General features: G+C 37.2%; 1 protein-coding gene across 1 annotated transcript in view; it reads left to right on the top strand.

Moving 5' to 3' along the window:
- Positions 1 to 26,993, top strand: part of RPS6KA2 (ribosomal protein S6 kinase A2) — a 114,437-nt gene that overhangs the window by 45,055 nt on the left and 42,389 nt on the right. The window contains exons 4-8 of the mRNA XM_026705105.2: positions 12,298 to 12,378; positions 13,924 to 14,003; positions 18,367 to 18,473; positions 19,977 to 20,014; positions 20,823 to 20,965. Coding sequence (XP_026560890.1) covers positions 12,298 to 12,378; positions 13,924 to 14,003; positions 18,367 to 18,473; positions 19,977 to 20,014; positions 20,823 to 20,965 — 449 coding nt within the window. The remainder of the gene's footprint in view (positions 1 to 12,297; positions 12,379 to 13,923; positions 14,004 to 18,366; positions 18,474 to 19,976; positions 20,015 to 20,822; positions 20,966 to 26,993) is intronic.

Consider the following 26,993-nt stretch of genomic DNA (forward strand, 5'->3'; position numbering starts at 1 on the left):
CCTCCTCAATTGAAAAACAATTGCCTGTGAACACTAGGACAGCCAGAAGAATACTTTGAAATCCTTCTAAATCTAGGGATGGAATCTAGGAGTCTAGACTGGGAATCTGGGGAAATATTGCCAGAATTTAGATAATGAAATTGCTGGCTCTTGCTAATTGATTAACACTTATTTATGTCCTCACTAACTTGATAGTTTAAAATCACTATCATCTTTCTGAATACAGATGGCAAATAGATAGATCTACAATTTCCCAGATCCATTTTTTGTTGTTGTTGAAGATTTGCTATTCTCCGGTCTTCTCAGACCTCAGTAGTTCTCAAAAGTTAGCACTTCTACAGTAATCTTTACTTATTCCTTAAGTAAGCTAAGATGTAATTCATCTGACCCTGAAGAATTGAATTCACTTAAATCAACTAAGTGGGGTTTTTAAAAAACCTTCTCAATATGTACTATGAGCTGCCTCTCTCTCCTTTCACTAGCGGAACGATGGTGGCTAGCTAATTCTTTGTTCTTTTCTGAGACAAATGGATATAAAATACAAAGTTAAGACGTCCTGTTGTCTTGTCACCATCCATTACAAATTAATTTCTTTTTCTTCATAATATAAACTCTTCATTCTTCTTTCAGGTATGGGGCATTTCTCACAAGCCTCAGCTTATTTAGACTTTCAGTGTTTTTGACAAAATTCTGCTTTCTGGTGACTGCCTTGTGTCCTTCTTTGATTATATGCCTTTCCTTTTATTTCTTACATATTTTACCCTTTCCTTTTCAGCCTTTTAGAACGCTTTTTAGATGTCTCCCATTTTTCCCTTCCAGTAAAAATTGTGTGCTCTTCTCTGTTTTTCCTCACCTTGATATCATGACATCAAAATCAATTTAGTCACTTTCTGCCAATGGTATCATGCACCTTCATTTTCATTTCTTCAATCATTTCATGTGGTTGGCGCAAATTAAGTTCTCCTTTCTTCTATTCCTGACACATAAAGTTGCAAGACAAACAGGATTTTTTTTTTAAACTTCCACACTCGGCAGTAGAGTTGGATCTTGTTATGTCTTTGGAACTGGTTGGAGTCCCCAACCAGGTCCGTTGTTTGAGCGGGAGCACCAGCCGCTCCCATTGGCTGGCACCGTTTGACAGCCGGCTATAAAAGGCGGCTGTCGAGCAGTGCCAGCCCCGTTGCCGCCAGCTAGTCTGCCTAGTGAGAAGGCAGACGCGGCAACCCTTTATTCATTGTAATAAAGCCTTTTAAATTGCACTCTGGTTCAGCCTCGTTCCTCCGCCGCTCTATAACAGATCTCCTCCAAGTACTGCTAATTCTGAAACTCTGGATTTGAGCTGTTGGAAACCTTCTCCAGGAGTTTTATGAACATCATGTTGGGGGTGGGGACAAGGTGAAGCTCCTTAGGGCACTGCAGGTCAGTGTCCCAGATGTTGAACAGTGTTTCTCCAGCGCTACTTATTTGAAAAGGCCCGACAGAAAGACTTGTATCACTGTTCCATCAAGTGATCAAGTCTTGGATCTACGATGAATAGTACTGAAAGTGTTGAGATGACCAGGAGAACTATTAAAACTGAATTTCTCTATCCAGTTTCAAGCTTAGGTCATCCCCAAGTTGAACAAAACAGTTTAAATACCCTAACATGACTGACAGCTTAGTTGAAATACACTAAATCCAGAAAGTCAGTACTATTTAGATATATTTAGACCTTTAAGGACTCCAAATCTTGGTCCTTTTTGTTAGAAAGAAATAATTGAGGGGGGTCTATAATTGTTCAGTTTTCCCTGGTTCAGGGAGATTTTATCAGTAAAGGTTTTTAAATGGCCTCCCTTGGATTGGGCATACATATCCCTCCCATAAGATGTTGGTGATTTTCCTTAACAGGGATCTGATAAAGGTGAACTAAGCAGATGATACCTCTCATCTCTAGAATTGTTCTAGACTCTACCATCTTAATCTTGTCCCTTTGAAATGCTAAATTATAACATCAAGACACTAGAACATTAGAGAATGAAGATTCATCTTCCATCTAACAAGGCACAGCATAAAGCCCATTTGAAGATCTGTGCTATGGTGATAAGTACATCAGAAAAGCCATTTTTCTTTGTCCAGACACATCTCAAATTTGCATTTGTTAGATTGCGTTAATTGTGACTGGGCAGATGAATCATACTCTTAGTTCATTTCTTCCTCCTTCCAGAATCATATAATTCTCAAAGTCTTACTATAGTGCTTTTAAACATATTTTGTGCAAAAAAAAGTTCTTGTATTTAGGCTAGTGTGAATGCCAATATTACTACAGAAGATATCTAGTAAATCAGTTAAACAGGTCAACTGGATCTCTTTCCATTTTTGTCACCCAAGAAAGTAGGGAAATAGTTTAGAGCAAGATGTTTAGAGCCTCTTATTCTTTTCATTGTTGCTCAGCCTGGCTTCCAGTTAATTCATAAGGGGTTGTTAGAAACACTTTTGTTAACACCATAAATACCTCTCTGAGGATTATACAGGACACTGCCTTGTTAAAAGAGGTAATTATTAGTCCACTTATAAAGAAGCCTCTGCTAGTGCCTTGGGACATAGACATGAAAGGCCAAATCTTTTACACGGTTGAGCAAGGCAATCAAGAGAGGCAATCTAGGAAAAAGTTGTTTTTTTACCCATTTCAAATTCACTTGTGGCTATGGAACTGAGGCTGTTAGACTAATTAATTATCTTTGGGCATCATCAGATAGCCATTATAATTGTGTTCTTGACATCTCATCAGTTTTCGCTACTATCTACTATGGTATCTTTTTTATTACCGGAGTAGCAATGCTTCATTATAATGCTTTTGTTCTTAACTCTTATATAGTGTATCTAATGTAGTGTTAAATTTTAAAATGATAAGAAATATTATTTTCTCAGTGAAGAATGGAATGCATTAATGTAATCATGGCATCAATTTATTGCTGCATTGTTCCGATTGCTTTCCTGCAGAACGTTCCTATTACTGGCACTGGGATTCTTTAACCAGGAGCAGGGTTTTTAAATTAAAATCAGTCACAATTCCCAACATGCACTACCATGTCATTTTTGGACTTACAGGGCAGTTATTACGACAGCTAAATTAAAGGTTTAAATAAGTGCTCTGAATTATCTCCTCCACTAGCACTAAGCAGATCAGTAAATCAGTCTTGGTTGAGCTTTTATTGCTGTTACAAGCTGAGTTGCAGTGCCCAAATTTTTCTTAGTATAAAATTCAAGAGCCCTGAGAGGGGATCTTGTAGCATAATTCAATCACTTTTGCTTTTCTTCCACTTCCTCCACTATATTGGAAAGATGTAATTTTACATTTTTGGGAACGTTTTCCTGAATAAAACAATAGAAGGAAAAAAACAACACATTGGATTCTTTCCATCAAGCCTCCCAGAGTGTGTAAAATTGATTGGATTACAAATTGTCTAAATAAATAAAACAACCTATAAACATATTGATTGAGGATTGGTATGATTGATGATTGACATATAGCCCAGTAGCAGAGGTTTCTCGGTGGCTTACAGTAACAAAAAAAATAATACAATGCAAATAAATATGATGGAATATTTAAAAACATCCAGTGACAGAAAATAAAACTAGAATGATAAATTGTCAAGTAATGCCAGATTTCACGTGTATATAGATAGAGGTAGGGATAGATATAGATATGTCTGAACTTGGTTTTAAAGAGCCTGAAAAATTAAAAATGAGCTTTGCTTAAAGCTCCAAATCTACCAAGTAGGTAAAAAGTGAATGTCCAGCATGTAAGAGATGAAGGAGAAATTAACTTTCTGTAATTAGCACTCATTTGGCTTGGACACTGTGAGTTTAAGGGCTGAATCTATTGAAGTAACAACTAATGGCTCACAGGCTAAAGAGATCCACCTTACAGACATATCCCAGCTGTCTCTCAACCCATCAAGAGAATGCCCAGGTATCAATTAACTTGGAAATTGGGAGGAAAAAGGCTAAAGCTCATACTATGGGGCATAGAAAAAGTTTTGACTTCTATAGAGAGCAGACTAAATTGGCTATAAGGCTTCATAGTTGGGGCTATGCATTACACTAAATCCAAGTTTGTTGTAATCAAGATCCATAAAATGTATTTTCAAACTATCACAATAGGATTCATATTGTGCTAAGTCAGAATTAAATCAAACAATTTGCTATCAAACACAGCAAGCAAAGATGATCCTTGCTATCTATGACCTTGTTTCCACAGTTTCACATACAGTATATTTGTTTCGGGCACTATCTTTTGTGTCTTTACCCGTGCAAAAAATATCAGATGAACTTTTGTGCATATACAAAGTACCGGTAAATGTTTAAAATCCTGTCCCCTTACTTTACTTATACAAAAAAATGGATTCCACTCAGTGCTACTGATTCATGCCATACCAAAAACCATTTTCACAAATTGCACTATTTCACTGTCACACAAATCTACAGAAGATGTCTTTAACATCTCGTTTGCATGCATGGATTTATTTATTTTTCCAGACTTGTCCCTACCAGCACCATTCATTCAATGAATTAAAATGCAAGCAGTAGGACAAATGCTTTGGTTACAAAAATACCTTCTTAATAGTGGCATGAGTTTGTCTGATAGTGTTGTCATCTGTTTCCTTGCATTCCCAGTGAAAAGTTCTGATTATTGATATTCATAAGGCAATAAAAAACCTAATACATTAATGTGAATCAGTAATGTGAATGGAAGTTGTAATTGATGAAAGCCAGAAAGAATTCCTATTATAAACAACTCATAATAGAGGAGATTCTTCAAGAACTTTTTTTATGATGATGAAAATGATAGCGATAATGATTGTATATGGCTTTGTCAGAATATAGGTGATAAATAAGATGCATTAGTTAGGATTTGGAAACTATGTCAAGTTTAAAGGATCAATTTGCCATTTTGTGTTTGTGTGTCAACCTCCTCTTCTTTTCGCAGTTACAATAGAAAATGATAGAATTCTTTATTAGCCAAGTGTGATTGGACACACAAGGAATTTGTCTCTGGTGCATAAGCTCTCAGTGTACACATAAGCAACAAATGATAAATCGTGATCATAATCAAAACATACAATCATCATAAATCATAAGATACAACATTCAGTGGTAATCATAGGATACTAAATAATTAATCAACACAAATCATGAAATACAAGCAACAAAGTTATAGTCATAAGAAGCTAAGGAAATAGGTATGGTGTCCCTGTAGTGTTTTTTTCTTTCTTCTGCCAAGTTCCCAACCTTCATATTCATTATTACTTTCTTCCACACCACTCACTTACTCCATCTCAAGCTGCAAGCTTCATAGGCTTTTCTTTCCTGCCAGGTTCTTACTGGGGCAGAGCATCCTGTATCTCTGCTGTTAGTGTCATCTCTTCATCACCCTCAACTAGCTCAGCTGCCCATTTCATTTCCATGATATTCTTAGTTACTGCCACCTGCATGCTCCATAACCAGGAATAAGTCTTTGCAACAGCTGATTGTCCCAAGTTTTCAACTTCAATCTTGGAATTGTTGCGATGCTGTTATTATGGGCCCTGCATCTATTGCTCTTCTCTCAAAGTCTCTATTTGCAACCTCAGTTGAAAATATTCCCAGGAGTAAGCTCAATTCTTGGAGACTACACAGTCATATCTTTTTAAACTTTCTGCTTCAACCTACTTTCTTAGGACTTTCTATTGCTCTCCAAGTATTAACCAGGTTCTACTTTTATTTCAGGTTGGACTATGCACTAGTCCTTCTGTGTTTAAAATTATGAACCCATCTTTCAAACAAAACAATACAAAACCATGCAACAGTTAGATTTCCATCACATTTAACAATTTTAATCATTTGAAGCAGCATTCTTTTGCAATGGTCCTTGTGTGCCTCTTATATAATGCTAAAGGTAAATCCTTATTTGAATTGAACTAGAGCCCTAATGACTTCATGAATGTGTCTACCTAGGTTTCTTGGTGGCAATAGTGGGACACATTTTTTTCCTTTGGACTTCACAGTTTTGTACAGAGCCCTTGAAGTTCTAATGCTTCAAACTTGACAGCTTTAAGTCTTGTGGACTTCAACTCCCAGAATTCCTCCTCCAGTCACTTTGCTCAGGAATGCTGGAAGTTGAAGTCTACAAGTCTTAAACTTGCCCAGTTTGAAGACCCTTGGTCTATGTTCTTAGGATGTAGAGTGACTTTGGTGGTTTTATATAAGTACACAATTTTATTAAAGTTTTTTTAAAATAATGTAGAAAATTACATGAACTAATATAAAGTAAGAAAAAGAAAAGAAAGAAATGAGGGGGGAAAGGAAAAAAAAGTAAAGGAAAAAAAATAGAAAAAAATAGCCATCTCAGTATACTCCATCATTTTTATCAACTATTCCTCCATTGTGGATAATGCTGAATTTTTCCATTATTGTACATATTGCTGCAGTTATCATAAGCAAAGTTCAGTCACTTTATTCCAATTGTTTGTATGGTTTTGCTTTGCTGGGTTTTGATTATGATTTAAATAAAGTTGCTGAATAAACAAATAAAACACACTTTTATTTCTTGTTTTTAAATTTGCATATGATACAGTAAAGCAATTGCCTAAAATCTTCTATGAAAATTGTAAAATTTTAAAAATGGTAACATGAGAATATCAGACAGCTTTAAGACCATAAGTTACTCTATCATAGGATTCCAAAAGGAACCATGCTCCCAGTCCTGTAAATGATGTTTAATAAATCATTTCAATATAAATCAGATATGACCAACAGCAGCATTGTTACTTGGGAAAAACATTAACTACGTAATATAATGGAAAAACTCTTAGCAAGAGGCAGCATCTGGCCAACTATATCTGGGCTCAAAAGTTAAACAGGATTGGTCCAGGTTATTACTTCAGATCAGCAGGAAATTCCAGAACTGGGAAATGACAAAACACCCCTGAAGAATACAGTAGCAAACTCTTTCTGCATTGTTTTAAGAAAAACTGCATGATTGTGTCCATGTAATTACCAGACTGGATCTAACTGTGACTTTGCCTTTAATAAGATAGAGGAGTATAAACATACTGGAAAATGCATTTACTTTATTTAATAGTACATGTGTGCGTATAGACAAGGATAATCCTCAATTACAATCACAGTTGCGACCAGAATTTCAGTGAGTCGTACCTGTTTTTATGGCCTTCTTTTGTGGTGGCTGTTAAACAAAACACTGCAGTCGTTAAGTGACTCATGTGGACATTAAGTGATTCTAACTTCTCCCATTTACTTTGCTTATCAGAAGCTGGCTGGGAAGGTTGCAAATGGAGATCACATGACCTGGATGCCACAACAGTTGTAAATACATGCCAGTTGCCAAGCATCCAGATTTTAATCACATGACCATGGGGATAGGTATTGCAATGGTCATGAGTGCAAGGATCAGCCATAAAGTCACTTTTTTTCCAGTGCTGTTATAACTTTGAATTGTCATTAAACAAATGGTTGAAATTTGAGGACTGTCTGTAGTCTTTGGCCTTCAATATAGTCTTATCAAAGTGAGATGAAATATTCAATCTATTTGTAGAAAAGACTGCATGATAGAAAACATTTCTTAAAAATATATTTGAGAAAGAAAGGTGCATCAATGAATAATAGTATGATACAATTCATGTTTTCCGCCTGTTGAGAAGAGGAGCTGTAGGGTGAACTTTGAGAGTGATGGAAATATGTGCAGGAGAAAGAACCAAAATTTTAATGCTAGTAATCTAACCTAATAATTCCCTGATCCTCAGGATTTGTGAGCAGAAGATTTTCCCATCATTAGACCTTTTAATCACTAGACATCATTAGATCTTTTAATGAAAGTGACAGGGATTAGCAAAAGAGCCGTGTGAAATCAAGTATATGTGCTGCCACTAAGCCTCAGCCTCTCCTTGGGTTTTGTGGGTTGTATTTCACCTCTTGTTCCATCTTATTTTGTTTTTATTTCATTACTAAAAAGGAAGTCGTCATAACAATGCAATGTTCCTACATAAAAAGAGCATCAATATTATTAAGAGGAAAATAACTTTATTGAAATTCAACTCCTGAGCCTTTTCTGTGGAAGTTTGATGCAATTATATAAGAATGCCACTTCATAAGCTATTAAATTTGGAAAACTAGCAACCTTTAAGTGAATCTTAACTGCTAAATAACATATCTTTGTATCATTTTTTATTTTACTGCCATCAAGGCAGCATTGACTAGATAATGATTTCCTAGGATGTTTTTGCCATGCATTTGAGAATAACTTCCTCTTCTATCTATAGACATACAGTATTCTCTAATTTCGGAGTGGTCTGCAGTTAGTAATACCGTTGCTTTTCAAAACAATTTATAATGCAATTTCTGAATTTATTTTTCAAAACAAAAAATATCCACATATAAAACTCATGCAGCATTTTCAAGGGAACCATTTTTTTTATTATTCAACACCAAATAGCACAGCTTTAAAAAGTTACACAACATGTAAAGGCACACTTGATTTGGGAGGAGGATTATGGTAGTTCTGCAATTGTCAATCAACCAGAATAAAATAATTGGTCCTTAGTCACCTATTCAGTAAACAAATGCAAAAATACAAAGTATAGTAATGCATTTGTTTGTTAAATTTATTTTCTATCTGTCTCACTGTGGGGCCACTCTAGATACCTTACAATAATAAAAGGGAAGAAAATGAAAAGAGTGTAAACAGAACAGAAGTAAAATAACAACAGCAACAGCAGTAACAACAACAACAACAACAATAATAATAATACCATACAATATTCATCCCTCTATAGGGGTGCCATGCAGTAGTGGGATTCAACTACCATTTCTGCCCGTGGCTTGGTGGGTATGTTGTGGCTTGGTGGGTATGGCAAGGGAAGGATACTGCAAAATCCCCATTCCCTCACTACTCCAGGGGAAGGATACTGTAAAAACTCCATTCCTCCCCACCCCACTAACCTGCTTTCCAGCTCCGTTCTCCTGTGCAGGGCAACAAAAGAAGACCCAGCCGATCAGCTGGGACTCGGGAGGCAGAGAATACTTTGTACGGGGGGTGGGGGGACAGTCAGAGGTGGTATTTGACAGTTCTCTGAACTACTCACAATTTCCGCTACCAGTTCTACAGAACTGGTCAGAACCAGCTGAATACCAACTCTGGTTCCATGGGATTATTTTTTGAGGAAAAGAAACCCCATGTATTCCTTGATTATAATACTTACCTTGTAAGTATTTTTAGTACTCTATAGTAAGTCCCACTGAATAGTTAGATTTATTCCAAACACATATAGGAATAAAAATCAGACCAGCCCTGTGAACTGGAGAGGAAGAAACCAAAGGTATTTGTGAAGCCCAGTTATGTTGACACTCTTTTTCTACCATCACCCTCTCCCTTTCCTCTGCACTGATTTTTCCCTCTCTCGTTGGTTTCAGCAGAAGAAAATCACATTAGTTTTACAAAAAGGATTACTTTTCTCTTGTTTCAAGGCTGAGTCCAGGAAGTAGAAAGGGGCTTGAATTAGGCAATTGCAAACTTTCTGCTCCCATACATATTCTGTGTTTGCTCCCCTGTACTGTTAGAGTTTTAATAAATTTTATCTCCTTTTCTTCATTGGCTCTCCCTGAGGAAAAAGAAGTCTCTGGAATCCCGAATTATTGTCTCTTTAAAGAACAGCAAAATTGATTTTATTCTGAAAAAACCTTCTGTCTAAATGCCCCTCATCCACCTGACAGCTACTCAGCAGGCATATTTAAGTCTACAAATTTAACATCTTATTCTCCCGCTGAGGCAAATCATACCTATTTAACTAAAGCCATTAAAGCTACGGAATCTCTCTCAGGAGAAAAAAATGTGCCAATCTTAGTTGGAACATGCCTTGCACTAACTAACATGATGCTTCTAGATTGCAAGGGTTAATTGCTTGTGAGATGTAATCTGGGCCAAATTGCTAAATATTTTGCATTATTCTGTAAAGTAGTTGAATGAAAACCACTCCATTTCTGCTGCTAAACAGGCTTTCGAGTAAGTTACTAACATCTGCATTTTCAGTAAACAATTATACAACTTCATCTAAAGTGTTTATGGAAGTAGAAAACTCCTAACAATTACCACGGTAACTCAGTGTCACGTATCCATCACCTTCCTTAGCTGGCTAGTGATGTTACACAGCAAGTTTACCAAAGAACCTGTATACGTGATAACTGATCTTATTATTTATTAAATTTATATGTCTCCCATTTCCCCAATAAAGCAATTATTATTGTTCCCATGTAAAAATGAGACCATTATAGATGTATAATCAGAATATATACAGTATGTTTAACACCTGATTGAGACAGCCAATCCAGGAAGAAATTGTGATCACAGGATCGCAGGGTTTCATCAAAATTATGAAAGCAACATCTCACTGAAAGTTTTGTCCTTTTGTACTTGTGTGACATGTCTCAAAACACTACAACTGGAGTGAAGGTGACAAAACAACAGTGTTATTGTCACTCGCCACTCTCACCCTCATGATGCCTCTAATTCTGATTGATGATATTGCTAGGGGTTATGGTAGAGAATTAACACAGTCACATTCATTTCTCCAAAATGACAAAACCAGATCTGAATTCTAATGGAAAAGGATATTTCAACAACCAATAACCAGAACATGAGTTATCCCAGAACTATCTACATGATCTAGATTCAGGTTAGATTTCTAACAGTCTACATAGTTTCTTTCAAAGTGGATAGCAATCTCTCAAAAAAGAACGGACATCTTCCTTCCAATCATTTATAATTGCCTTTGAAATAACAGGCAGCAAAAAGCTTTTCAATCGTTTCTTATTTCTGTTGAAGAAAAGACAAACTTGGATACATGCTGTTAGGTGCTTATAATAGCACTTGTATTATGACAAATGCAGGGACAAGTTTATGTGCTCCGTTTTCAGGTCTTCAACTAATATGTTTCAGTCTCTGGCAGTTTCTGAAGAGGTTCCTTCTTGGTTGTGACTGTAGCATAAAGAGATTCCAGCCTGTAGAATCTCATGCTTTCATTCCTAATCATGAAAAGGACAAGGTAGATTTCCCCCAGACCTCAAGGAGAAAAAGGAAATTAAAGCTAGCTGCAGGATTTCCCAAACCCATATTCAAATTCATAGACAGGTGCACTGCTGTTTGCTGAGTTAAATATTGTTATTTTATACATAGTATTTAGGAAATAGTTAAAGAAGGGTACTTATTATGGTGAATACTGCATATGCAAATCCATTCAAATTTGGATCAAGACACTAATAAGTTATCTGGGATCATGTGACATAATCTAATAACTACAGTATGGCAAACTGTTATGAAATATAGTTAGTCAATATTGTGATACATCTTCTTGTTATTTTGTAAAATTAGCTTGAACCCAGAAGATGCTCCCTAATTATATTTCTGTCCCTCTTCGCAAGAAAATAAAATTCATCTCCTCTGCATGAGTTTTTGACTTTTCTTTTCTACTAATTGTTTGGAAAGTACAATGTTTTTAGCAAGACTGTATCCAGGAAATGATGTTCCATGAGTCATCCTGTCCAATAACATTAGATCAGAAAGCACACACAAATGTATTTAGAAGTGACCTCCAGCTGATACCTTTTGATATGATTTAATGTTGTTATGTATCCTTTGTTTCCCCAGGCAATGAGAATTCCAGAAACCATGTGTTCATTATTTCTTTCAGATGAAGGAGTATGGGAGAGTTAATATTTATTTTATTTCTTGTTATAAAGACATAACCGTATCAAATAGTTTACTCCAGTTAAATTGCAACCCACGAAATCTTTGTCTCTGTAAGACTTTTTCCATCTGTATTTAAAATGCAAAGTGATATTTTAGTATTCTGTTGCCATTTCTCTCTAGCTGAGTGGATATCTCATTTTAAAAGCTGTTCTTAGCTCATTTTAGACTATCAACTTAACAAAGGGTGGGAAAGATTACTGTTCTAATAGTCGCTGTAAGGCACATATGTGTAGCAAGAAATAATTTTCTGTACATATGTGTTGCACCTATTTACAAAAAGCAGGAAGGAATGATTTTAGGAGGAAACTGTTCAAGTAAGGACAACTTTGTTCTTCTGACTGGAGCATCAAGTGGCTTGTCTCCAGTCTGTCCAGCAATAGGATCTAATATTAATCCTGCAGAAATTTTGGCTGTGTGCAAAACACGTATCTTCTTTTGCTCATGATGTTTCATTAAGTGGCAAGCCTCTATGGACTCTTAAATCAGACTCTTAAATCTGATTTTTTTCCCCCCTGTAGTCCGAGATCGTGTACGATCAAAAATGGAAAGAGACATTTTGGCTGAAGTGAATCATCCTTTTATTGTAAAACTTCATTATGGTAAGTTTTCTCTAATATAGAATTCATATACATCTATGGGCATTTTCAACTGGATATATCATGCTGTACTGTTCAGAACCATAAACCATAAACCACTCAACCAGGCATTATGTTTTGTCATCTATCATGGACAGCTTAATTTTATAAGTAAAGCATCCTATTATGGTTTGTTCAAAAATCCATAGTTAAAATAAAGAGCCAGAGACAGTTTGATGTAATAGTATCAAACTAGAAACTGGCATATCGTGAGTTTTAGTTCTTCCTCAGGGCCAAAGTCAGCTGGACAATCTTGGACAGGTACTCCTTGACTTACAACCACAACTGACTCCAAAATTTCCATTGCTAAGCAAAACTGTAGTTCATTAAGTTGGGCTCCATTTTACAACTTTTTTCCCACCGTTGTTAAGCGAATGACCACAGTTGTTAAGCGAGTCTGGGATTCCCCCATTAACTTTGCTTGTCAGAAACCAGCTGGGAAGGTTATGAATGGCAATCACATGACCCAAGGGTGCTGCAACTGTCCTTAATACATGCCAATTGCCAAAGTGAGTTTTGATCATGTGGCCATGGGGATGCTGCAATGGTTGTAAATGTGAAAACCAGTTATAAGTCACTTTTTTTCAGTGCTGTTGTAACTTCAAAGAGTCACTAAACAAATGGTTGTACGTTGAGGATTACTTGTATCATGTTCTCTTCGCCTAGGACCATGTTGGCGAACCTATGCCACACGTGCTAGAAGTGGCACGCAGAGCCATTTCCCCCAGCATGCGAGAGGTCGCCCACTGCACATCTGCGCGTGCTGCCGCCCGACAGCTGATTGTTGGGTATCTGGTGTGCATGAGCAGGGGCAGAGGGGGTGCACGGGAGATGCAGGCATGCACAGGGATGCACTGCAGGTGAGGAGATCATGCATGCATGCGCAGACATGCTGCATGTGAGGAGAGAAAGCGCACGCATGCGTAGATGCACTGCGCGAGAGGAGGGAGTCATACGTGCATGCGCAAAGATGCACGGCACTCAAGGGAATTGCATGCGCATGTGCAGATGCATGGCGCATGAGGAGGGAGTTGCATGTTCATGCACAAAGACACACGGTGCACAAGGGGGAATCATGTGCACATGCACGGATTTGCGGCGCATGAGGGGAGTCACGTGCGCAAGCGCAGGGGGCATGGGGAGCAGGATGCATTGCCTTCTGAGCGCATGCAAGCGAGCATGCGCGCAAATATCGTCACGGGAGCTGAAAAAGGTTAGCCACCACTGGCCTGGGAAGAAGGCAGTGGCAAACCACTAATACAAAACCTTGCCAAGAAAACTTGTCCATGCAATCTCTGAAAATCTCCATTGAACGAAAGAAAAAAAATATGTCTGAACCCATCTTATTAAAATTATGCATAATAATGATGAACTCATTAGCCACATCTAAGCTCACTCAATTACAATCTGTGTGGAGCTGGGGTGTCAAACTCGCCTTGTCACAGCAGCGTCACGTGACGAATCAGGACTATTATTATTATTAAAAACTCAGCATTTTCTTCATTGCAGCATTTCAAACAGAAGGAAAACTGTATCTCATACTAGATTTCCTGCGAGGAGGGGACCTTTTTACCAGACTTTCTAAAGAGGTAAGTCCAATAAAGTAAATGTTAATGTTTGAAAACAAAGCAATAATAAATTGTTGTCTTTGTGTTCCTTCATAGAAAAATCCATCTTTAGGGTTTCTCCTTTGTATATGATCTGCGAATTTGGCACTTCATTTTCGTGTAATTCATTTAATAATATTAATTTAATATTTATTAATTATTTAATTCAAATAAGCCTTTTTTGGTGCAGTTCATTATATCATATAGTTTTGTGAGTTGCATGCACACTATGTGGAAAAATACCGAGGTAAAGAAAACTGGTTTAATCAAATCTTTATAAATGAACCAAGTCTATTTTTTGTGTTTTACAAACTGGGATCAAGTCATATGTGATCTTTCAGAAATAGGACCCATGTTTCTTTGACCTAGCTATCAACTGATATTACCAGCAACCACTTGCAGAACCTAATTGGTCTACAATCTCTATTTTGAGACTGGATTTAAAAGTCATGGCCGTGAACCTGATCTAATTTGGGATTTCTTTCTTTCCCATTTTCAGTACCATCTAATCCAGGGCTCAGCAACCTGCAGCTGGACAGTTACCTGTATCCCCTGAACTCCTTTTTGGGCTTGCCAGAATTCCCCGTTGATTCCATTGCCAAATTTTAGCAGCAGTAACAATCCTGCTGAAAGTTGTTTCTAGCATTTTGAGGCAGGAAATAAAGAGATTCAAATGGAAGCTTTGAAATTGATTTAACATGATTATAAAAACAAAGCAAAAACCCACCCACTCCTCAGAATCAGGAAAATTCCTGGAAGATCCCAGCTCTGCTAATATACACTCACATCTTCTCATTTTGCATTGTTGGTCCCACCCACCCAATCCATACCCTCGCCCACACGTATCCCCCACAACCAAAATTTGGCAATTCCTATTATAATCGGAAGCAATACAGGACTTCCTGGCATTTTGATCAACACTATTAAAGCTATTATCCAATTACAGATTTTGGAATAATCTATGCAAGATGGAGTGATCTTGAATTCTGCTTTCCTTTCTTCCTGCCCAGTTGTTTTGAACAATAGGCGACAATCCATCTTCTTGATCATTCTAAAAGCAGAAGTTCCCAAGAGATAAGGACCATCAAAAAGTATTAAAAGTAGCAAGTAAATACTGTAGCAGGCTAAGATGATAAGGAAATGACTGCTGTGCCAAATTTTGCTTATGCCATCCACAATACATTGCCCACTCTTCTATTTTCTATCAGCCCTGGGGGTGACATGCTATAAAGACTCAGAAAGACTTGGCCAGCCATCTCAGAATGTTAATAGTGATTAAAGCACCATCTGAAGAATAATAGAACAGCTGGGAAGAGGAGGAGGAAGGCCTTCTGCTAACCATTTGTTGGCAACAGAGATGGCATTCACTTGATTTTTTGGAACTGGCCAGCCATCAATCATAACCATGTACTTCTCCTAGCATCCAAACATGTTTTCTCTTGAAATATACCTTGCCATGTGCCACAGACAAAAAAATGCCCGTGCTTCTCTTCTCCCTTTTCTCCTCCTCCTCCTTTTTATGTCATCATCTGTAGGGCTTTGCAAAGTATTCAAAAGAGACACCTTTCAACATGCAGAATCACCTCTTGTTGCCTTGCTCAAACATCCATGTCATTTGCAAAGGTGATAGGGCTGCTGCAGAACCTGTTTCCAACTCTCTCTCTCTCTTCCAGTGTGCATGCAAAGCAGTATCCTTACATGCACATGCATGGAGACAGAGACTGCAGGGGCTTCTGGGTGGCTGAGTGAACCTTGAAAACAATGTATGCCTTTTTAACAGTTCAGAAAGTCTTGCATATTCCCACATTGCAAAGCAGCTTTTGAATGCAATGTACAAGGGAATATAAATAACTGAACACCCACAATTTACTGATGATGATACCAATCTAATATTTTAGATTTAGCTCTGGCTTGTGTTAGGAAAACATGATTTGTTCCAAAAAACAGAAATTATTCTTTTTTGAAATATAAAGCTCTAAATGCAATTCTATATATGTCTAGTCAAAAATAAATCCCGCAGAATTCAGTTGGGCTTTATTTTTAGGAATATTATATTTGTGTTTTAGACTTGATATTCATGCTAATTCCTGCTACTTCCCTTTCTGTCTGTTTACTATGTTTTAGCTATTTGGTGGCTATTTTTGTATCTTAATTTCTACTGGTAGTACTCAAGTTACAACTACAATGAGGGCCAGAACTTCTGTTGATTAAGTGAGGTGGTTGTTAAGTGAGTGTCAATTTTACAACATTTTTATCGCAGTTGTTAAGTGAATTACCATGATCATTAAGCAAATTTGCGGTCATTGGGTGATTCTGGCTTCTCCCATTGATTTTGCTTGTTGAAAACCAGCTGGGAATGTCACAAATGGTGATCACGTGACCCTGGGGCACTGCAGCTGTCATAAATACATGCCAGTTGCCAAGCATTTTAATTTTGATCACATGACCTTGGGGATTCTGCAGGACTTTGTAAATGTGAGGACCGAGTTACTTTTTTCAACACCACTGTAATTTGAAACAGTCTCTAAATGAATGTTCGTAAATTGTACCTGTAATTTAGTATACACAGAGAAGTCATATCTGACCTTCCTTTCTGTCCAACCTTCCTTTTTCTACAGATTTCATAGCATTCTTTCTGTGCCTTCTAAATCCTGTCTTGTGAGATTATTTCGTGCGAAAGAGGTTCAGGTTTCCCATGTATTGAGACGTGATGTTTCAGTGGTTGTATGCCACCTGCTAGGCTACTATAGCACTCTGGATGAAATAGTTGTTCACTTGAATTTTCAGCCATGGGTGGTTGATAACCACTCAATCTGCTTCTAGAGACTTTTTCATTATCCTGGGAGGGGAGGGAGAGATGTAAACCAGTATATGTTAGGTTAAATATTTCAAGACTGTCACTATTCACTTATCATTGTATTACCACAGCTATTATTACTGTTAATAATAATAATATAGTCACCTTTTTTTACCTTTCTTGCTCTTCAGAGCTTTCAGTCTGGGTAAACCACAGTGATTACTCAGCTCTTATTTCTTTCTAAGCAGCCGTGCCAATACCAGATGGGTGTTGTCAATACCTTTGAGCAGACAGACTTTAAGAGTCTCTTCCTGGATGCCTTTTCTTTGACCACAGTAGAACTGCCTGCTGTTTTTCTTCCTGTGGCTTTCAACTTCCTGGGCAACAGAGATCATCAAATAATAAGACACAGTCACCCTGTAGTTATTCCTTAAATGCACCTTATCAACTTTAGTTTTCTTTAAAAAAAAAAAGCAAAGGATTCATAAAATGCATGATGAAACCTAAATAGAATATTCTTTTCACTTGGTCCTTGCTGGCTGCTTCCTATATACTGTATACCTAAGAATTGTTCTTTGAGGGAAGGGAAAACCAGCCAAGGTCCTTTTTGTTTTAACATACAGATTAATCACAGATAATTGAAATTCTGGAAATAAAACACTATGAAAGTTTTAAGCTCAGAATAATGGTTTTATAAAGAGAACAACATTGGAGAGGGCAAACTGCATGTTTATTTTGAAAGGAAATGATGATTTCATCATGGTGTCTTGAACTTTTTTCTGCTTTTTATCCATACTTAAACAACTTCCCCTGTAATTTTTTCAAAAATTGGAAAGATAGCAAAAGCAATCTTATGAAGGGTTAAGCAGATTGATTTATTTTATGGAGCATTTTGTCAATCGCGTTGTAAAAAACAGTTTAGAGGCTTGGAGAAAACAGAAAACAGAATCAAATCTATTTGGCTTTTTTCTCAAACTTTAAATCTATTACTGTATATATTAACAATACTGAGTAAGCTTTAAAAGGGGCATAATGCAGTCAGTTATATAAGAATTGGCATTTTTACTTTTGTGTATGAAACATGGTGCAATACCCAATTGTGCTACATAGGACAAAATCCTCTTTAAATGTCTGTGGAGATTCTCAGTCACAGTTGTCCCAAATATGCTTTTTGAAGAGGCAATTTGGACTTTCTTGTGAACAATGACTGGTAGTAGCTGTCCACAGTTTCAGGCAGAAATTTGTCCAGCTTTATCTGTAGATGCAAAATCCATTTTATTGCATATTGCTTTGCTATGGACTCTCCACCTAATGTAATTCCTTCTCATTCTAAATTACTTCTGCTCTGTTTGTTGAAGTCGTGGCTTGTCATTGTTCCTTTAAAAAAATCGATAAGGTTAATCTAAAGTTAGCCTTGATCCTAAGTTGTGACCATTCTAAATGACATTGACTTTCCTGATTTGCTTTAAATATGACTGAATCTACTCCATACAAATAAACTTTCTCCTGTATATGATGCACTCTTTGCTATTATTTTTTCATTTCCAGGTAATGTTTACAGAAGAAGATGTTAAGTTCTATTTAGCTGAGCTGGCCTTGGCTTTAGATCATCTTCATGGTCTGGGTATTATATACAGAGATTTGAAACCGGAAAAGTAAGTTAATATGGAAACACATTAGTTGAAATGAAGTTACTTTGTTGTAGTCACAAAATGTACATTAAATTATGCAAGATCTAATAATCATTCTACCTCCTAAATTGTCTGATTCAAAATGAGCAGGCAGAATTCCTCCAAACAAACAAACAAAAAGTGCCACACCCACTCTGATGATTGACATCTCCAGCTTCAGGAAAGATAATTCTCTCTACTTCAAAGAGTGTATTTTTAGTGTATTAAGAATAAAAGAGAAAGAACATGCAAGTATTTATGAATGATTGGTAGGCTTGTAACATACATAATACTTCTTAGTCAGGTAAGATGTTCCGTATACTGTCAAGAAAATAAATATATTGCATCATCTGGTCAAGAGTAAGATAGATGATGAGAGAGAGATTATTGAAGCCTGTGGAAGCTCAACTAGGATATTTGTTTGAAGAGTCTAAATGTTCAATATATCTCATGTATAGGGGATTATTTCAGGGGCAAATTCTGAAAATGCATTTTTTTAAAAAAAAGTTGCCTGTAAAAACATGAGCGTATTATGAATTGTTTTGAGGCATACTGATCTTAAAAAATGCATTCCATTAAAAGTTAATGTCATTCTCATTGTGCCCTGAGAGATAAATATCTGCCTCTATCTAGAATCAAACTCACAGCCTCCTTATTGTGAGGCAAAAGCACTACCTATAGTCCACTGCACCACTCTAGAAAGAAAGGTCACTGTGTTCTTCCCATATTTGGCGTAGGCCATACTTTTGCCTGTTCCTTGCCATGCTGACCAATTCCCAGTAAATACTTTTCAGATTATGCTACATTTCCATTGCCTGAGCATCGTTTAAATTACCAGTGACAACATCACTGCCTCTTTTAGGAAAAAATAGAACGGTTGATAAGCCTTAGAAAGAAAGAAAAACAATGTAGATTCACTGTCTCTTTCTTACAGGAGGATCAATTGCTGTTGGTGTTCTTTGAATTATCTATAGATCAAAAGATCGCAGAACTGGATTGTTTTCTTAAATATAGTGTTATTGAGAAACAAGTGGTGCAACTGATATACAATCATTATTCAGGGAAGCAAGATTTGTCAAAAGGCACATTGAGGACAAAATATTATTTATTAAATAATAGTAGTGACAGCGGTTAGTGTTAATTATTCATTTGCATGCAGTGACAGTTTCTTATCAGCCTGCCTTAGTTTTATAGAACACCACTTCCTTTCAAGTTACTTTTCATGACAAAAGATAACTCTACCTAAAAAAGAGACTGTAATTTTCTTTTTCAAGCAACAAATCTCAAGATGGGAGAATTATGTACTGTATCTCTTCTTAATTTCATTCTTAAAGAATGAATATAAACAAATTTGAAGAATGTATCACTACACATAGGAGGAGGAGAGGAAAATCAAGAATGTTGTTTGTCATTGTTCAAGTTACAAATTACCGTTCTAGGCATCTGCTTTGGTTTAATATAATAACTTTTCATGATGTTGTCTTCCAGCATTCTTCTAGATGAAGAAGGGCACATTAAGATTACAGGTAAGAATTATCTTTCTACAGCAGCTGTATCTGTGTTTTCTATCAGCACATATGGGTTGCCATCAGAACTCAATATGAAGTATACCTCATAGCTGCTTTAATTTTAGCACTCCTAGCAGCCTGGAGCAGCCAAGATAACAATATGCCCAACAACATTTTGAAATAGTGAATAGAAAGTATTCATCTGAGTAACTTGCAACATTGCCTCTGCAACCAGATAAGTGTGCAGGTTCAGGAGAGCTGTTTGCTTAGGTAGACATAGTCAGTCTTTAGTCCTGGGAATATATTGGGCTGATGTGAGTTGAAATCCAAAACTGAGCAAGAAAGAAATAACTATGGATAGATGTACTTTTGGTGCACTAATACAGGCAGTCCTCGACTGACATTTTTTAGTGACAGTTCAAAGTTGCAATGGCACCGAAAAAGTGACTTATGTCTGTTTTTCACAATTAAGACTATTGCAGCATCCCCATGGTCACATGATCAAAATTTGGACGCTTGGCAAAGGGCATGTATTTATTACAGTGTCCCAGGACCATATGATCACCTTTTGCAACCTTTTCACAAGCAAAAGCAATGGGGAAGCCAGATGGACTCAACAACCATGTTACTAACTTAATAACTGTAGTGATTCACTTAACAACTGTGGCAAAGAAAACATAAAATGAGACAAAGCTCACTTAACCACTGTTTTACCTTAGCAGTGGAAATTTGGGGCTCAGTTCTGGTTGTAAATTGAGTTCTACCTGCACTTTATTTGGAATATTCAAGATAAGTAACAGTATGTAATATATTCTTTTTTTTTAAGATTTTGGCTTGAGCAAGGAAGCCATTGATCATGACAAGAGGGCTTATTCATTTTGTGGGACAATAGAATACATGGCACCAGAAGTGGTCAACCGGCGAGGACACACCCAGAGTGCAGACTGGTGGTCTTTTGGTGTCCTAATGGTAAAGAAAGAACTTGTTTTTGCAATTCGCTAATTGATTGACACATCAATACAAGAATGTAAGCTTATTGCGAGGAGCATATTTATGAGTGTGGGAATTTTTTGCATTTACATGATTCCTCTCAAGGTTATCACCACTGTGGATTAGATAAAGGCTTTGTTTAGATCAAGGGTCCCCAAACTTGGCAACTTTAAGCAGGGATGGGATCCGACCGGTGTAACTACCAGTTCGGTGATTTGTATTTTGCATGTGCTTTGCATGCACGTGCCCCTGTGAAAAGTCGTCAGCTTGCAGCCTGGATAGCTGAGCAGCACTGCTCACCCGAACAGAACATTTTTCCCACTTTTCAACCGTAGCTGTGTCACGCAAAGCAGCCGAGGTTGAAAAAGCAGGAAATAAAGGTCAGGTAAGAGCCCACGGGGACGGGGGCACCAAAACAACAGCAGACATAGAACCAGTTCTATGTCTGCTGCTTTTCAGAGCTACTGGTTCTACAGAGCCAGACAGAACTGGTAGAATCCCACCCCTGACTTTAAGACTTGTGGACTTCAACTCCCAGAATTTTCCAGCCAGCATAGCATAGCATAGCTAGCTGGAGAATTCTGGGAGTTGAAGTCCACAAGTTTTAGGTTCCGTCCTATTAAATTCTAAAGAAGTGATCAGGATATTAGTTCTTCTAGCTCAGTATGGTTTACTGTAAGAGGCAAAGTCTTAAATAGAATTTTTTCCACACTCTAGGGATTCTTCGTCTTCAAGTGAAAGCACTCAGGATTAAATCCAGAGTCTGTTTCATACAAAACTGCAAGCTGGATATCCGTATCTAAATATAAATGTGGAGTAAAAATTGACTGCAGATGTTTAGGGCCATTTCCTGTATTGTGTTAACACCAATCCTCTTTTATCTTAAAATGTGATTTCAGCCCTTAAAGCTCCTGCAGTTCAGATATTAATGACTTCAGTCCATAATTATACAATTGATGTAATTTAACTAATGGACTGCATGTAATTTGTACAGTTTTTCACAGTTCTGTGGATAGTTTGGGAGGTACCAGCCACTGCTGTCTCCAAGGGCACGATGGACATTCTTTATCCTGGATGAAAAGCTGCCCTCAACCTTTGTAGGATTTTTTTGGTAGTTTCTTTCTGAATCTTGATGCTTTGGTATTTAATTTTGCACGGAGGAAGGCTATATCCTTAGGTAGAAGTAATCAATGAATCATGTGTCTACTGAAGCATTCTCATCTCTGAAATCACCAGTACAGTAATTCATTGGTGGTAAAAGTAGTATGTAGGAAGTTGTACATGCCAGACTGCTAAGGTTTTTATTCCTGTCATTTGAACGTCTTGGCAACTAGCTATTGCCAAAATAAAATGTTTGTTTATTAATTTATATATTAAATAAGATTTTTGTCTCCTGGGTTTTTCCCAGCCTTTTTACTTTCCTTTTAATTCCAGCTACAGTACTTACTTTCTTGGCCTTAGACAGGTTTCATTGAGTCATTTGATACGTCACACAAGGCCAAATGCTGTGTTGTTTTCTTTTTCTCCATGTAGGATTGCTACAGTAAACTTTAAGCTGGGTGTTAGCCCTTTTAAGAAATATTTAGGAAAAAACTGAATCCGTACATTGGTGATGATGATGATCTCCATTCAGTTGGGTTGGACTCTTGGTGATTCTATGGGCTGGGTCTCTCCATATCTTCTGATCTTGCACTATTATTATTATTATTTTTTTGGAGTTTTTCTATGCTCTATTTTGTGACAGCTTTGATGGTGACATAAATAATAATAACTGCTTTCATAGCTCAGCATGATATGCCTGTCTTAGGGATGAGAATTGTTCCTAATCTGTTCCTACAGACATTTGCACCCTGGTACTCCCTGCCCTGCCCATCTTGATACTAATTCTTTTGCCGTGGAATTGACTGCAGAACTTTCAATTTTCTTATGAAATCACTTTCTCCCAGATCTCAACTTTCTGTACTGTGACTGAGTTTTTCCTGCAGTTTTTCCACTGTGCCCTCTTTTGTGGAGGGTTTACGCTCCAAAGCTGTATGATTTCATTTTTTTACATCTAATCCAATTTAGAGTAGGAGAGCACTAGCATGTCTGTGTCTGCCACAGCTATGGCTTATTAGGGAAGTGCAGCATCCCCATCCCTAGCCTGCTGGGGAGACAGGTTGCTAGGAGACCGGAGGGCTTTATTTTTATAGACAGTTGAATTATTTTTTTAAAAGAGTGGTCGAAAGAGAGGGAAATTATATTGTCAGAGACTGGTCTTTTAAGGATTATGAAGTGGCTAACTAGATAGAGAAACTGGAAATGCAAGTAGTTGGGGAAGAAACAAGGCATTAGAAAAAGGACAAAAGAGACCAGTTGGAAGGCAGAGATGTTAGGGAGCAACTGGATATGGTCTGGTCCTCGTACACCTTCGTGCAGCTGAAAGTGGTTCAGTTCTCTATGAGTTGATCATTTTTGAAATGTCTGATTTTGTTCTGAGATTATGTCCTCTGTTTCTGAGGCTGAGGCTGTGTTTATGACCAGGGTTTGGTTCAGTGTTAGATTACATGGATTTTCATGCAGAAGGTAATGTGGTCTTTCTCCTCATACCATTATATTAGACGGAAAAAAAATTAATGCATAAAATGCTAAGGAATCACTGTTAGCTGGCATTAATGGACTAGGTAAACCCATGGTCCAACCTAAGGATCACTATGGAATGTATATTCAATAGCACTCATTCATTCATATGTGTTTAACCAGAAAACCAACAGCTTACTTCTCAACATGCACAAATTCCCATCAGTTATAGTAGGCAATTTTTACCCCCTACCCCAATTTTTTTTAAATGGGGGAGTCAATAATAAAGCATCCTCATGAAGTCTTAATGAACATTTGATTAAAAGGCCTGTCTTCCACAATGCATAGAAGCTTCTTTTTTATTAATACCTCTCTGTTGTGCACATCTTGAAGTGCTTTTCGGGACTCTTCTGGGCAGTGTATAATTTATGCAGTTAGTCCCCTCTCCCTGTAAAAACTTCATTCGTTCTCTTTTCATCCTCTGAATTGTGACGGAGCCATTATTCAAGGCAACATCTTCAGCCCTCTAACAATAGTTGGCTTCTTTTTATGGAAGTAACCTTAGACAATGTCAGACAGCATCTGATGCCAGATTATAGAAACTGCCATCATTATGTCTATATTATTTCGGAACTACAGGAAATGCCAGAAATGTGATACAAATGGGCAGATTCATCCTTAAGTGGCATTGTTTTCCTACCCTCACACGAAGAAGGTTTTAGCTCAAGCCAAGAGTATCTACAAGAAGAGATTGTAAGGGAACTTAAAGCTGATAGGAGCAAGCCATTTAAGCAGGGACTTAGTCAAGAAGTATACAATCTAAAGATAGAAGGAAGCATGAGAAAGAAACTCATCTTAATTGTGTTTAGTATAAAGGGGGAGACAGAGGGAACTAGCACTGACTTTAAAGATTCTTTTACTAAATTCTACCACAATAATAAGTATTTCTGGAATTCTGCAAGGTCTGCTTTTTAACCAGGCCTACCTGAAATGCCTAGTAGGCATGTTTTTTTAAAAAAGGCAAGAAAAGAAAATGACTGCAGTCATGCAGTTGAAACCTGACCCTGTTTTATGTGCCTAAATCACACAGCCATAGCCACCATCACCTTCTCTCCTTCCTGCTGTGAGCTGTTACCTTTCAGAAATGTTAGAATTTGATTCCTGTTAATCACAAGGTAGAATAGTGAAAGGACTGAAATATAATATTTAATGGTATGGCTTGCAGCTTTTAATGAGAAGTGCCACGATCTCCTCAGATGAATTCACCCTCCTAGGAACAGAAGAAAACCTGGGAGACTGGAGAGGTCTTTTCTCAAATCCATCAAGGAAGAGCCAAGTCCTTCTGCCTTTTGGCTCCCACACACCTGATACCAAGTGGTGCACTAAGTACAGTAATAATCCAGAAGTCCAAGGCTTTGAGGAATTTATCCCTAATGTTCTGTCCTTTTTCTAGAGCCAAGTTGGGGTATTTGGAAGACAGCTTCCTGAAATCCACACTGCTCTTGCTTCTTTGGTCTTACCAACCATGTGGGGCTAGACAGTAATGCCTAAAGCTTTGAGCAAAGAGCAGTCAACTGCTAAAGAAAAAAAATCAGTTCTAACTTTCCCTTGTACTAGCATGCCCAGAATCTGACCAGGCTTTCTTCTTAGACTTTGGGATTGCTTGTACTATTTCAAGATCTGGGCTTGACTTTGACTCCCACTGAAGCTTTTTGATACGGTACTTTACATTCCTCGTCTTGGGTTGTAGACTATTGCATTCTCTTTTTTTCTCTTGGCATATAGAAATGTGAGAGGTAGCACTTAGCACTTATATACGACTTCATAGAGCTTGACAGCCCTCTCTAAGCGATTTACAGAGTCAGCATATTGTCCCCAACAATCTGGGTCTTCACTTTACTCACCTCGGAAGGATGGAAGGCTGAGGCAACTTTGAGCCAGTGAGAATCAAACTTCTGGCAGTTGGCAGACAGCCTACAATAATGCATTCTAACAATTGCACCACCACAGCTCATAATGTTGTGTCTCTCTTACTTGTCCTTGACAAAGAAACGCTTTCACCTTTCTCCTCTTTCACTCTTTCTTGTCTCCATACTTGTCTTCTCTTCTCCACCCTACTCTTCTAAAAAGGGAGATGATTAGTTTATAGTAATAGACATACAATAGGATATTATAGTACACTGTATTTGGTGTGTTTCATATTACACTCCTAATGACATTCAGATTTCTAAAACTACTAAGTATGGTTAGATTTTGTTGAGCTGTTTATTTTTCCTCTCTCCTCCCCCCTTCCATATTTTATATCTCGTTAAACTTTGGGGATTCTGCTGATAACATTTATTTTTCATTATTTGGTCTACATGCAGGTCGTATTTAGAAAATCTGTTCTTAATCTGCTATTGATATATAGACTTGTGTACCCATAAAATTAGGTCACATATGGATTTCGTAGTCTCTGTCATGCTGTTTTTCTTCCTATGTTGGTTTGATCTGTAATGTAAGTTGAACTTTTAAAATCAACAAATATTTTGCATAGTAATATTATGCAAAAGTAGCTAGAATCAGTTTAGCAAATGTTTCTCAGGTATTTCCTCCTACTGTATGTGGGCAGGTACATCTTGCATGTTGAAAGAAATGCCATTTTCATCATCCTGCTAAAAAAAATTATCATTGCTGCCTTTCTTTCCCTCCCCAACAATTGGCTTTCACCATATTATAAGTGATTTTGTTGACAAATCCTACAATTTTGTGGAAGGTGCATATCCTTTTAAGAAAAAATTCCCAAAACAATGTTGAGGTTTTTCTTTTTTAATAATAATTGTATTAAAAAGGAAAGACCCAAAATAAAAAAGTATAATAATAAAAAATAGAAAATGCAGAAACAGAAGAAAACAAGAACAATGTGTATGTATGTATGTATGTGTGAGAGTGAGTATATAGATAGAGCAGAGCAGAGCAGAGCAGAGCAGAACAGAACAGAACAGGAATAGAATAGAATAGAATAGAATAGAATTATTTATTGGCCAATTTCACTACAAATAAAAGTGTCTCACTCTGTCTGAATGGGCCCCTGAGGCATAAACAGTTGCAACAGTAGATTCAGGCCACTTGTATCAAATAAATGACTTTTTTTAGTTCAAACAGAAAAAATGAGAGTGCTTTTAAAATAAGTGTAGTTCTTCTTGCCATCATTCTGGTTCTGCTTTTTTAAATTAGCTATCAGTACAAATCTAGAATTACTGTTCCTTTGGGGACTGTAGTTTCTTTTTTATTGCTTTCATTTACTGAAATGGAGCTGAAAGACATATTCTGAGCTATTTAAATTAGATTTAGTATCTAATTATAATTTGTTTTAATCAAAGTAGAGCAGATGTTAGCATTCCATTAATATGCTTAAACTGATTTTAAGGGGGGAAATGTCTAAAAGTTGGGTGAGGGCCAAAAAGAA

Source organism: Pseudonaja textilis, chromosome 1 (assembly GCF_049901715.1).
Source record: "Pseudonaja textilis isolate UNSWEBS1 chromosome 1, rPseTex1.2, whole genome shotgun sequence".
NCBI classification, from domain to species: Eukaryota; Metazoa; Chordata; class Lepidosauria; order Squamata; family Elapidae; genus Pseudonaja; species Pseudonaja textilis.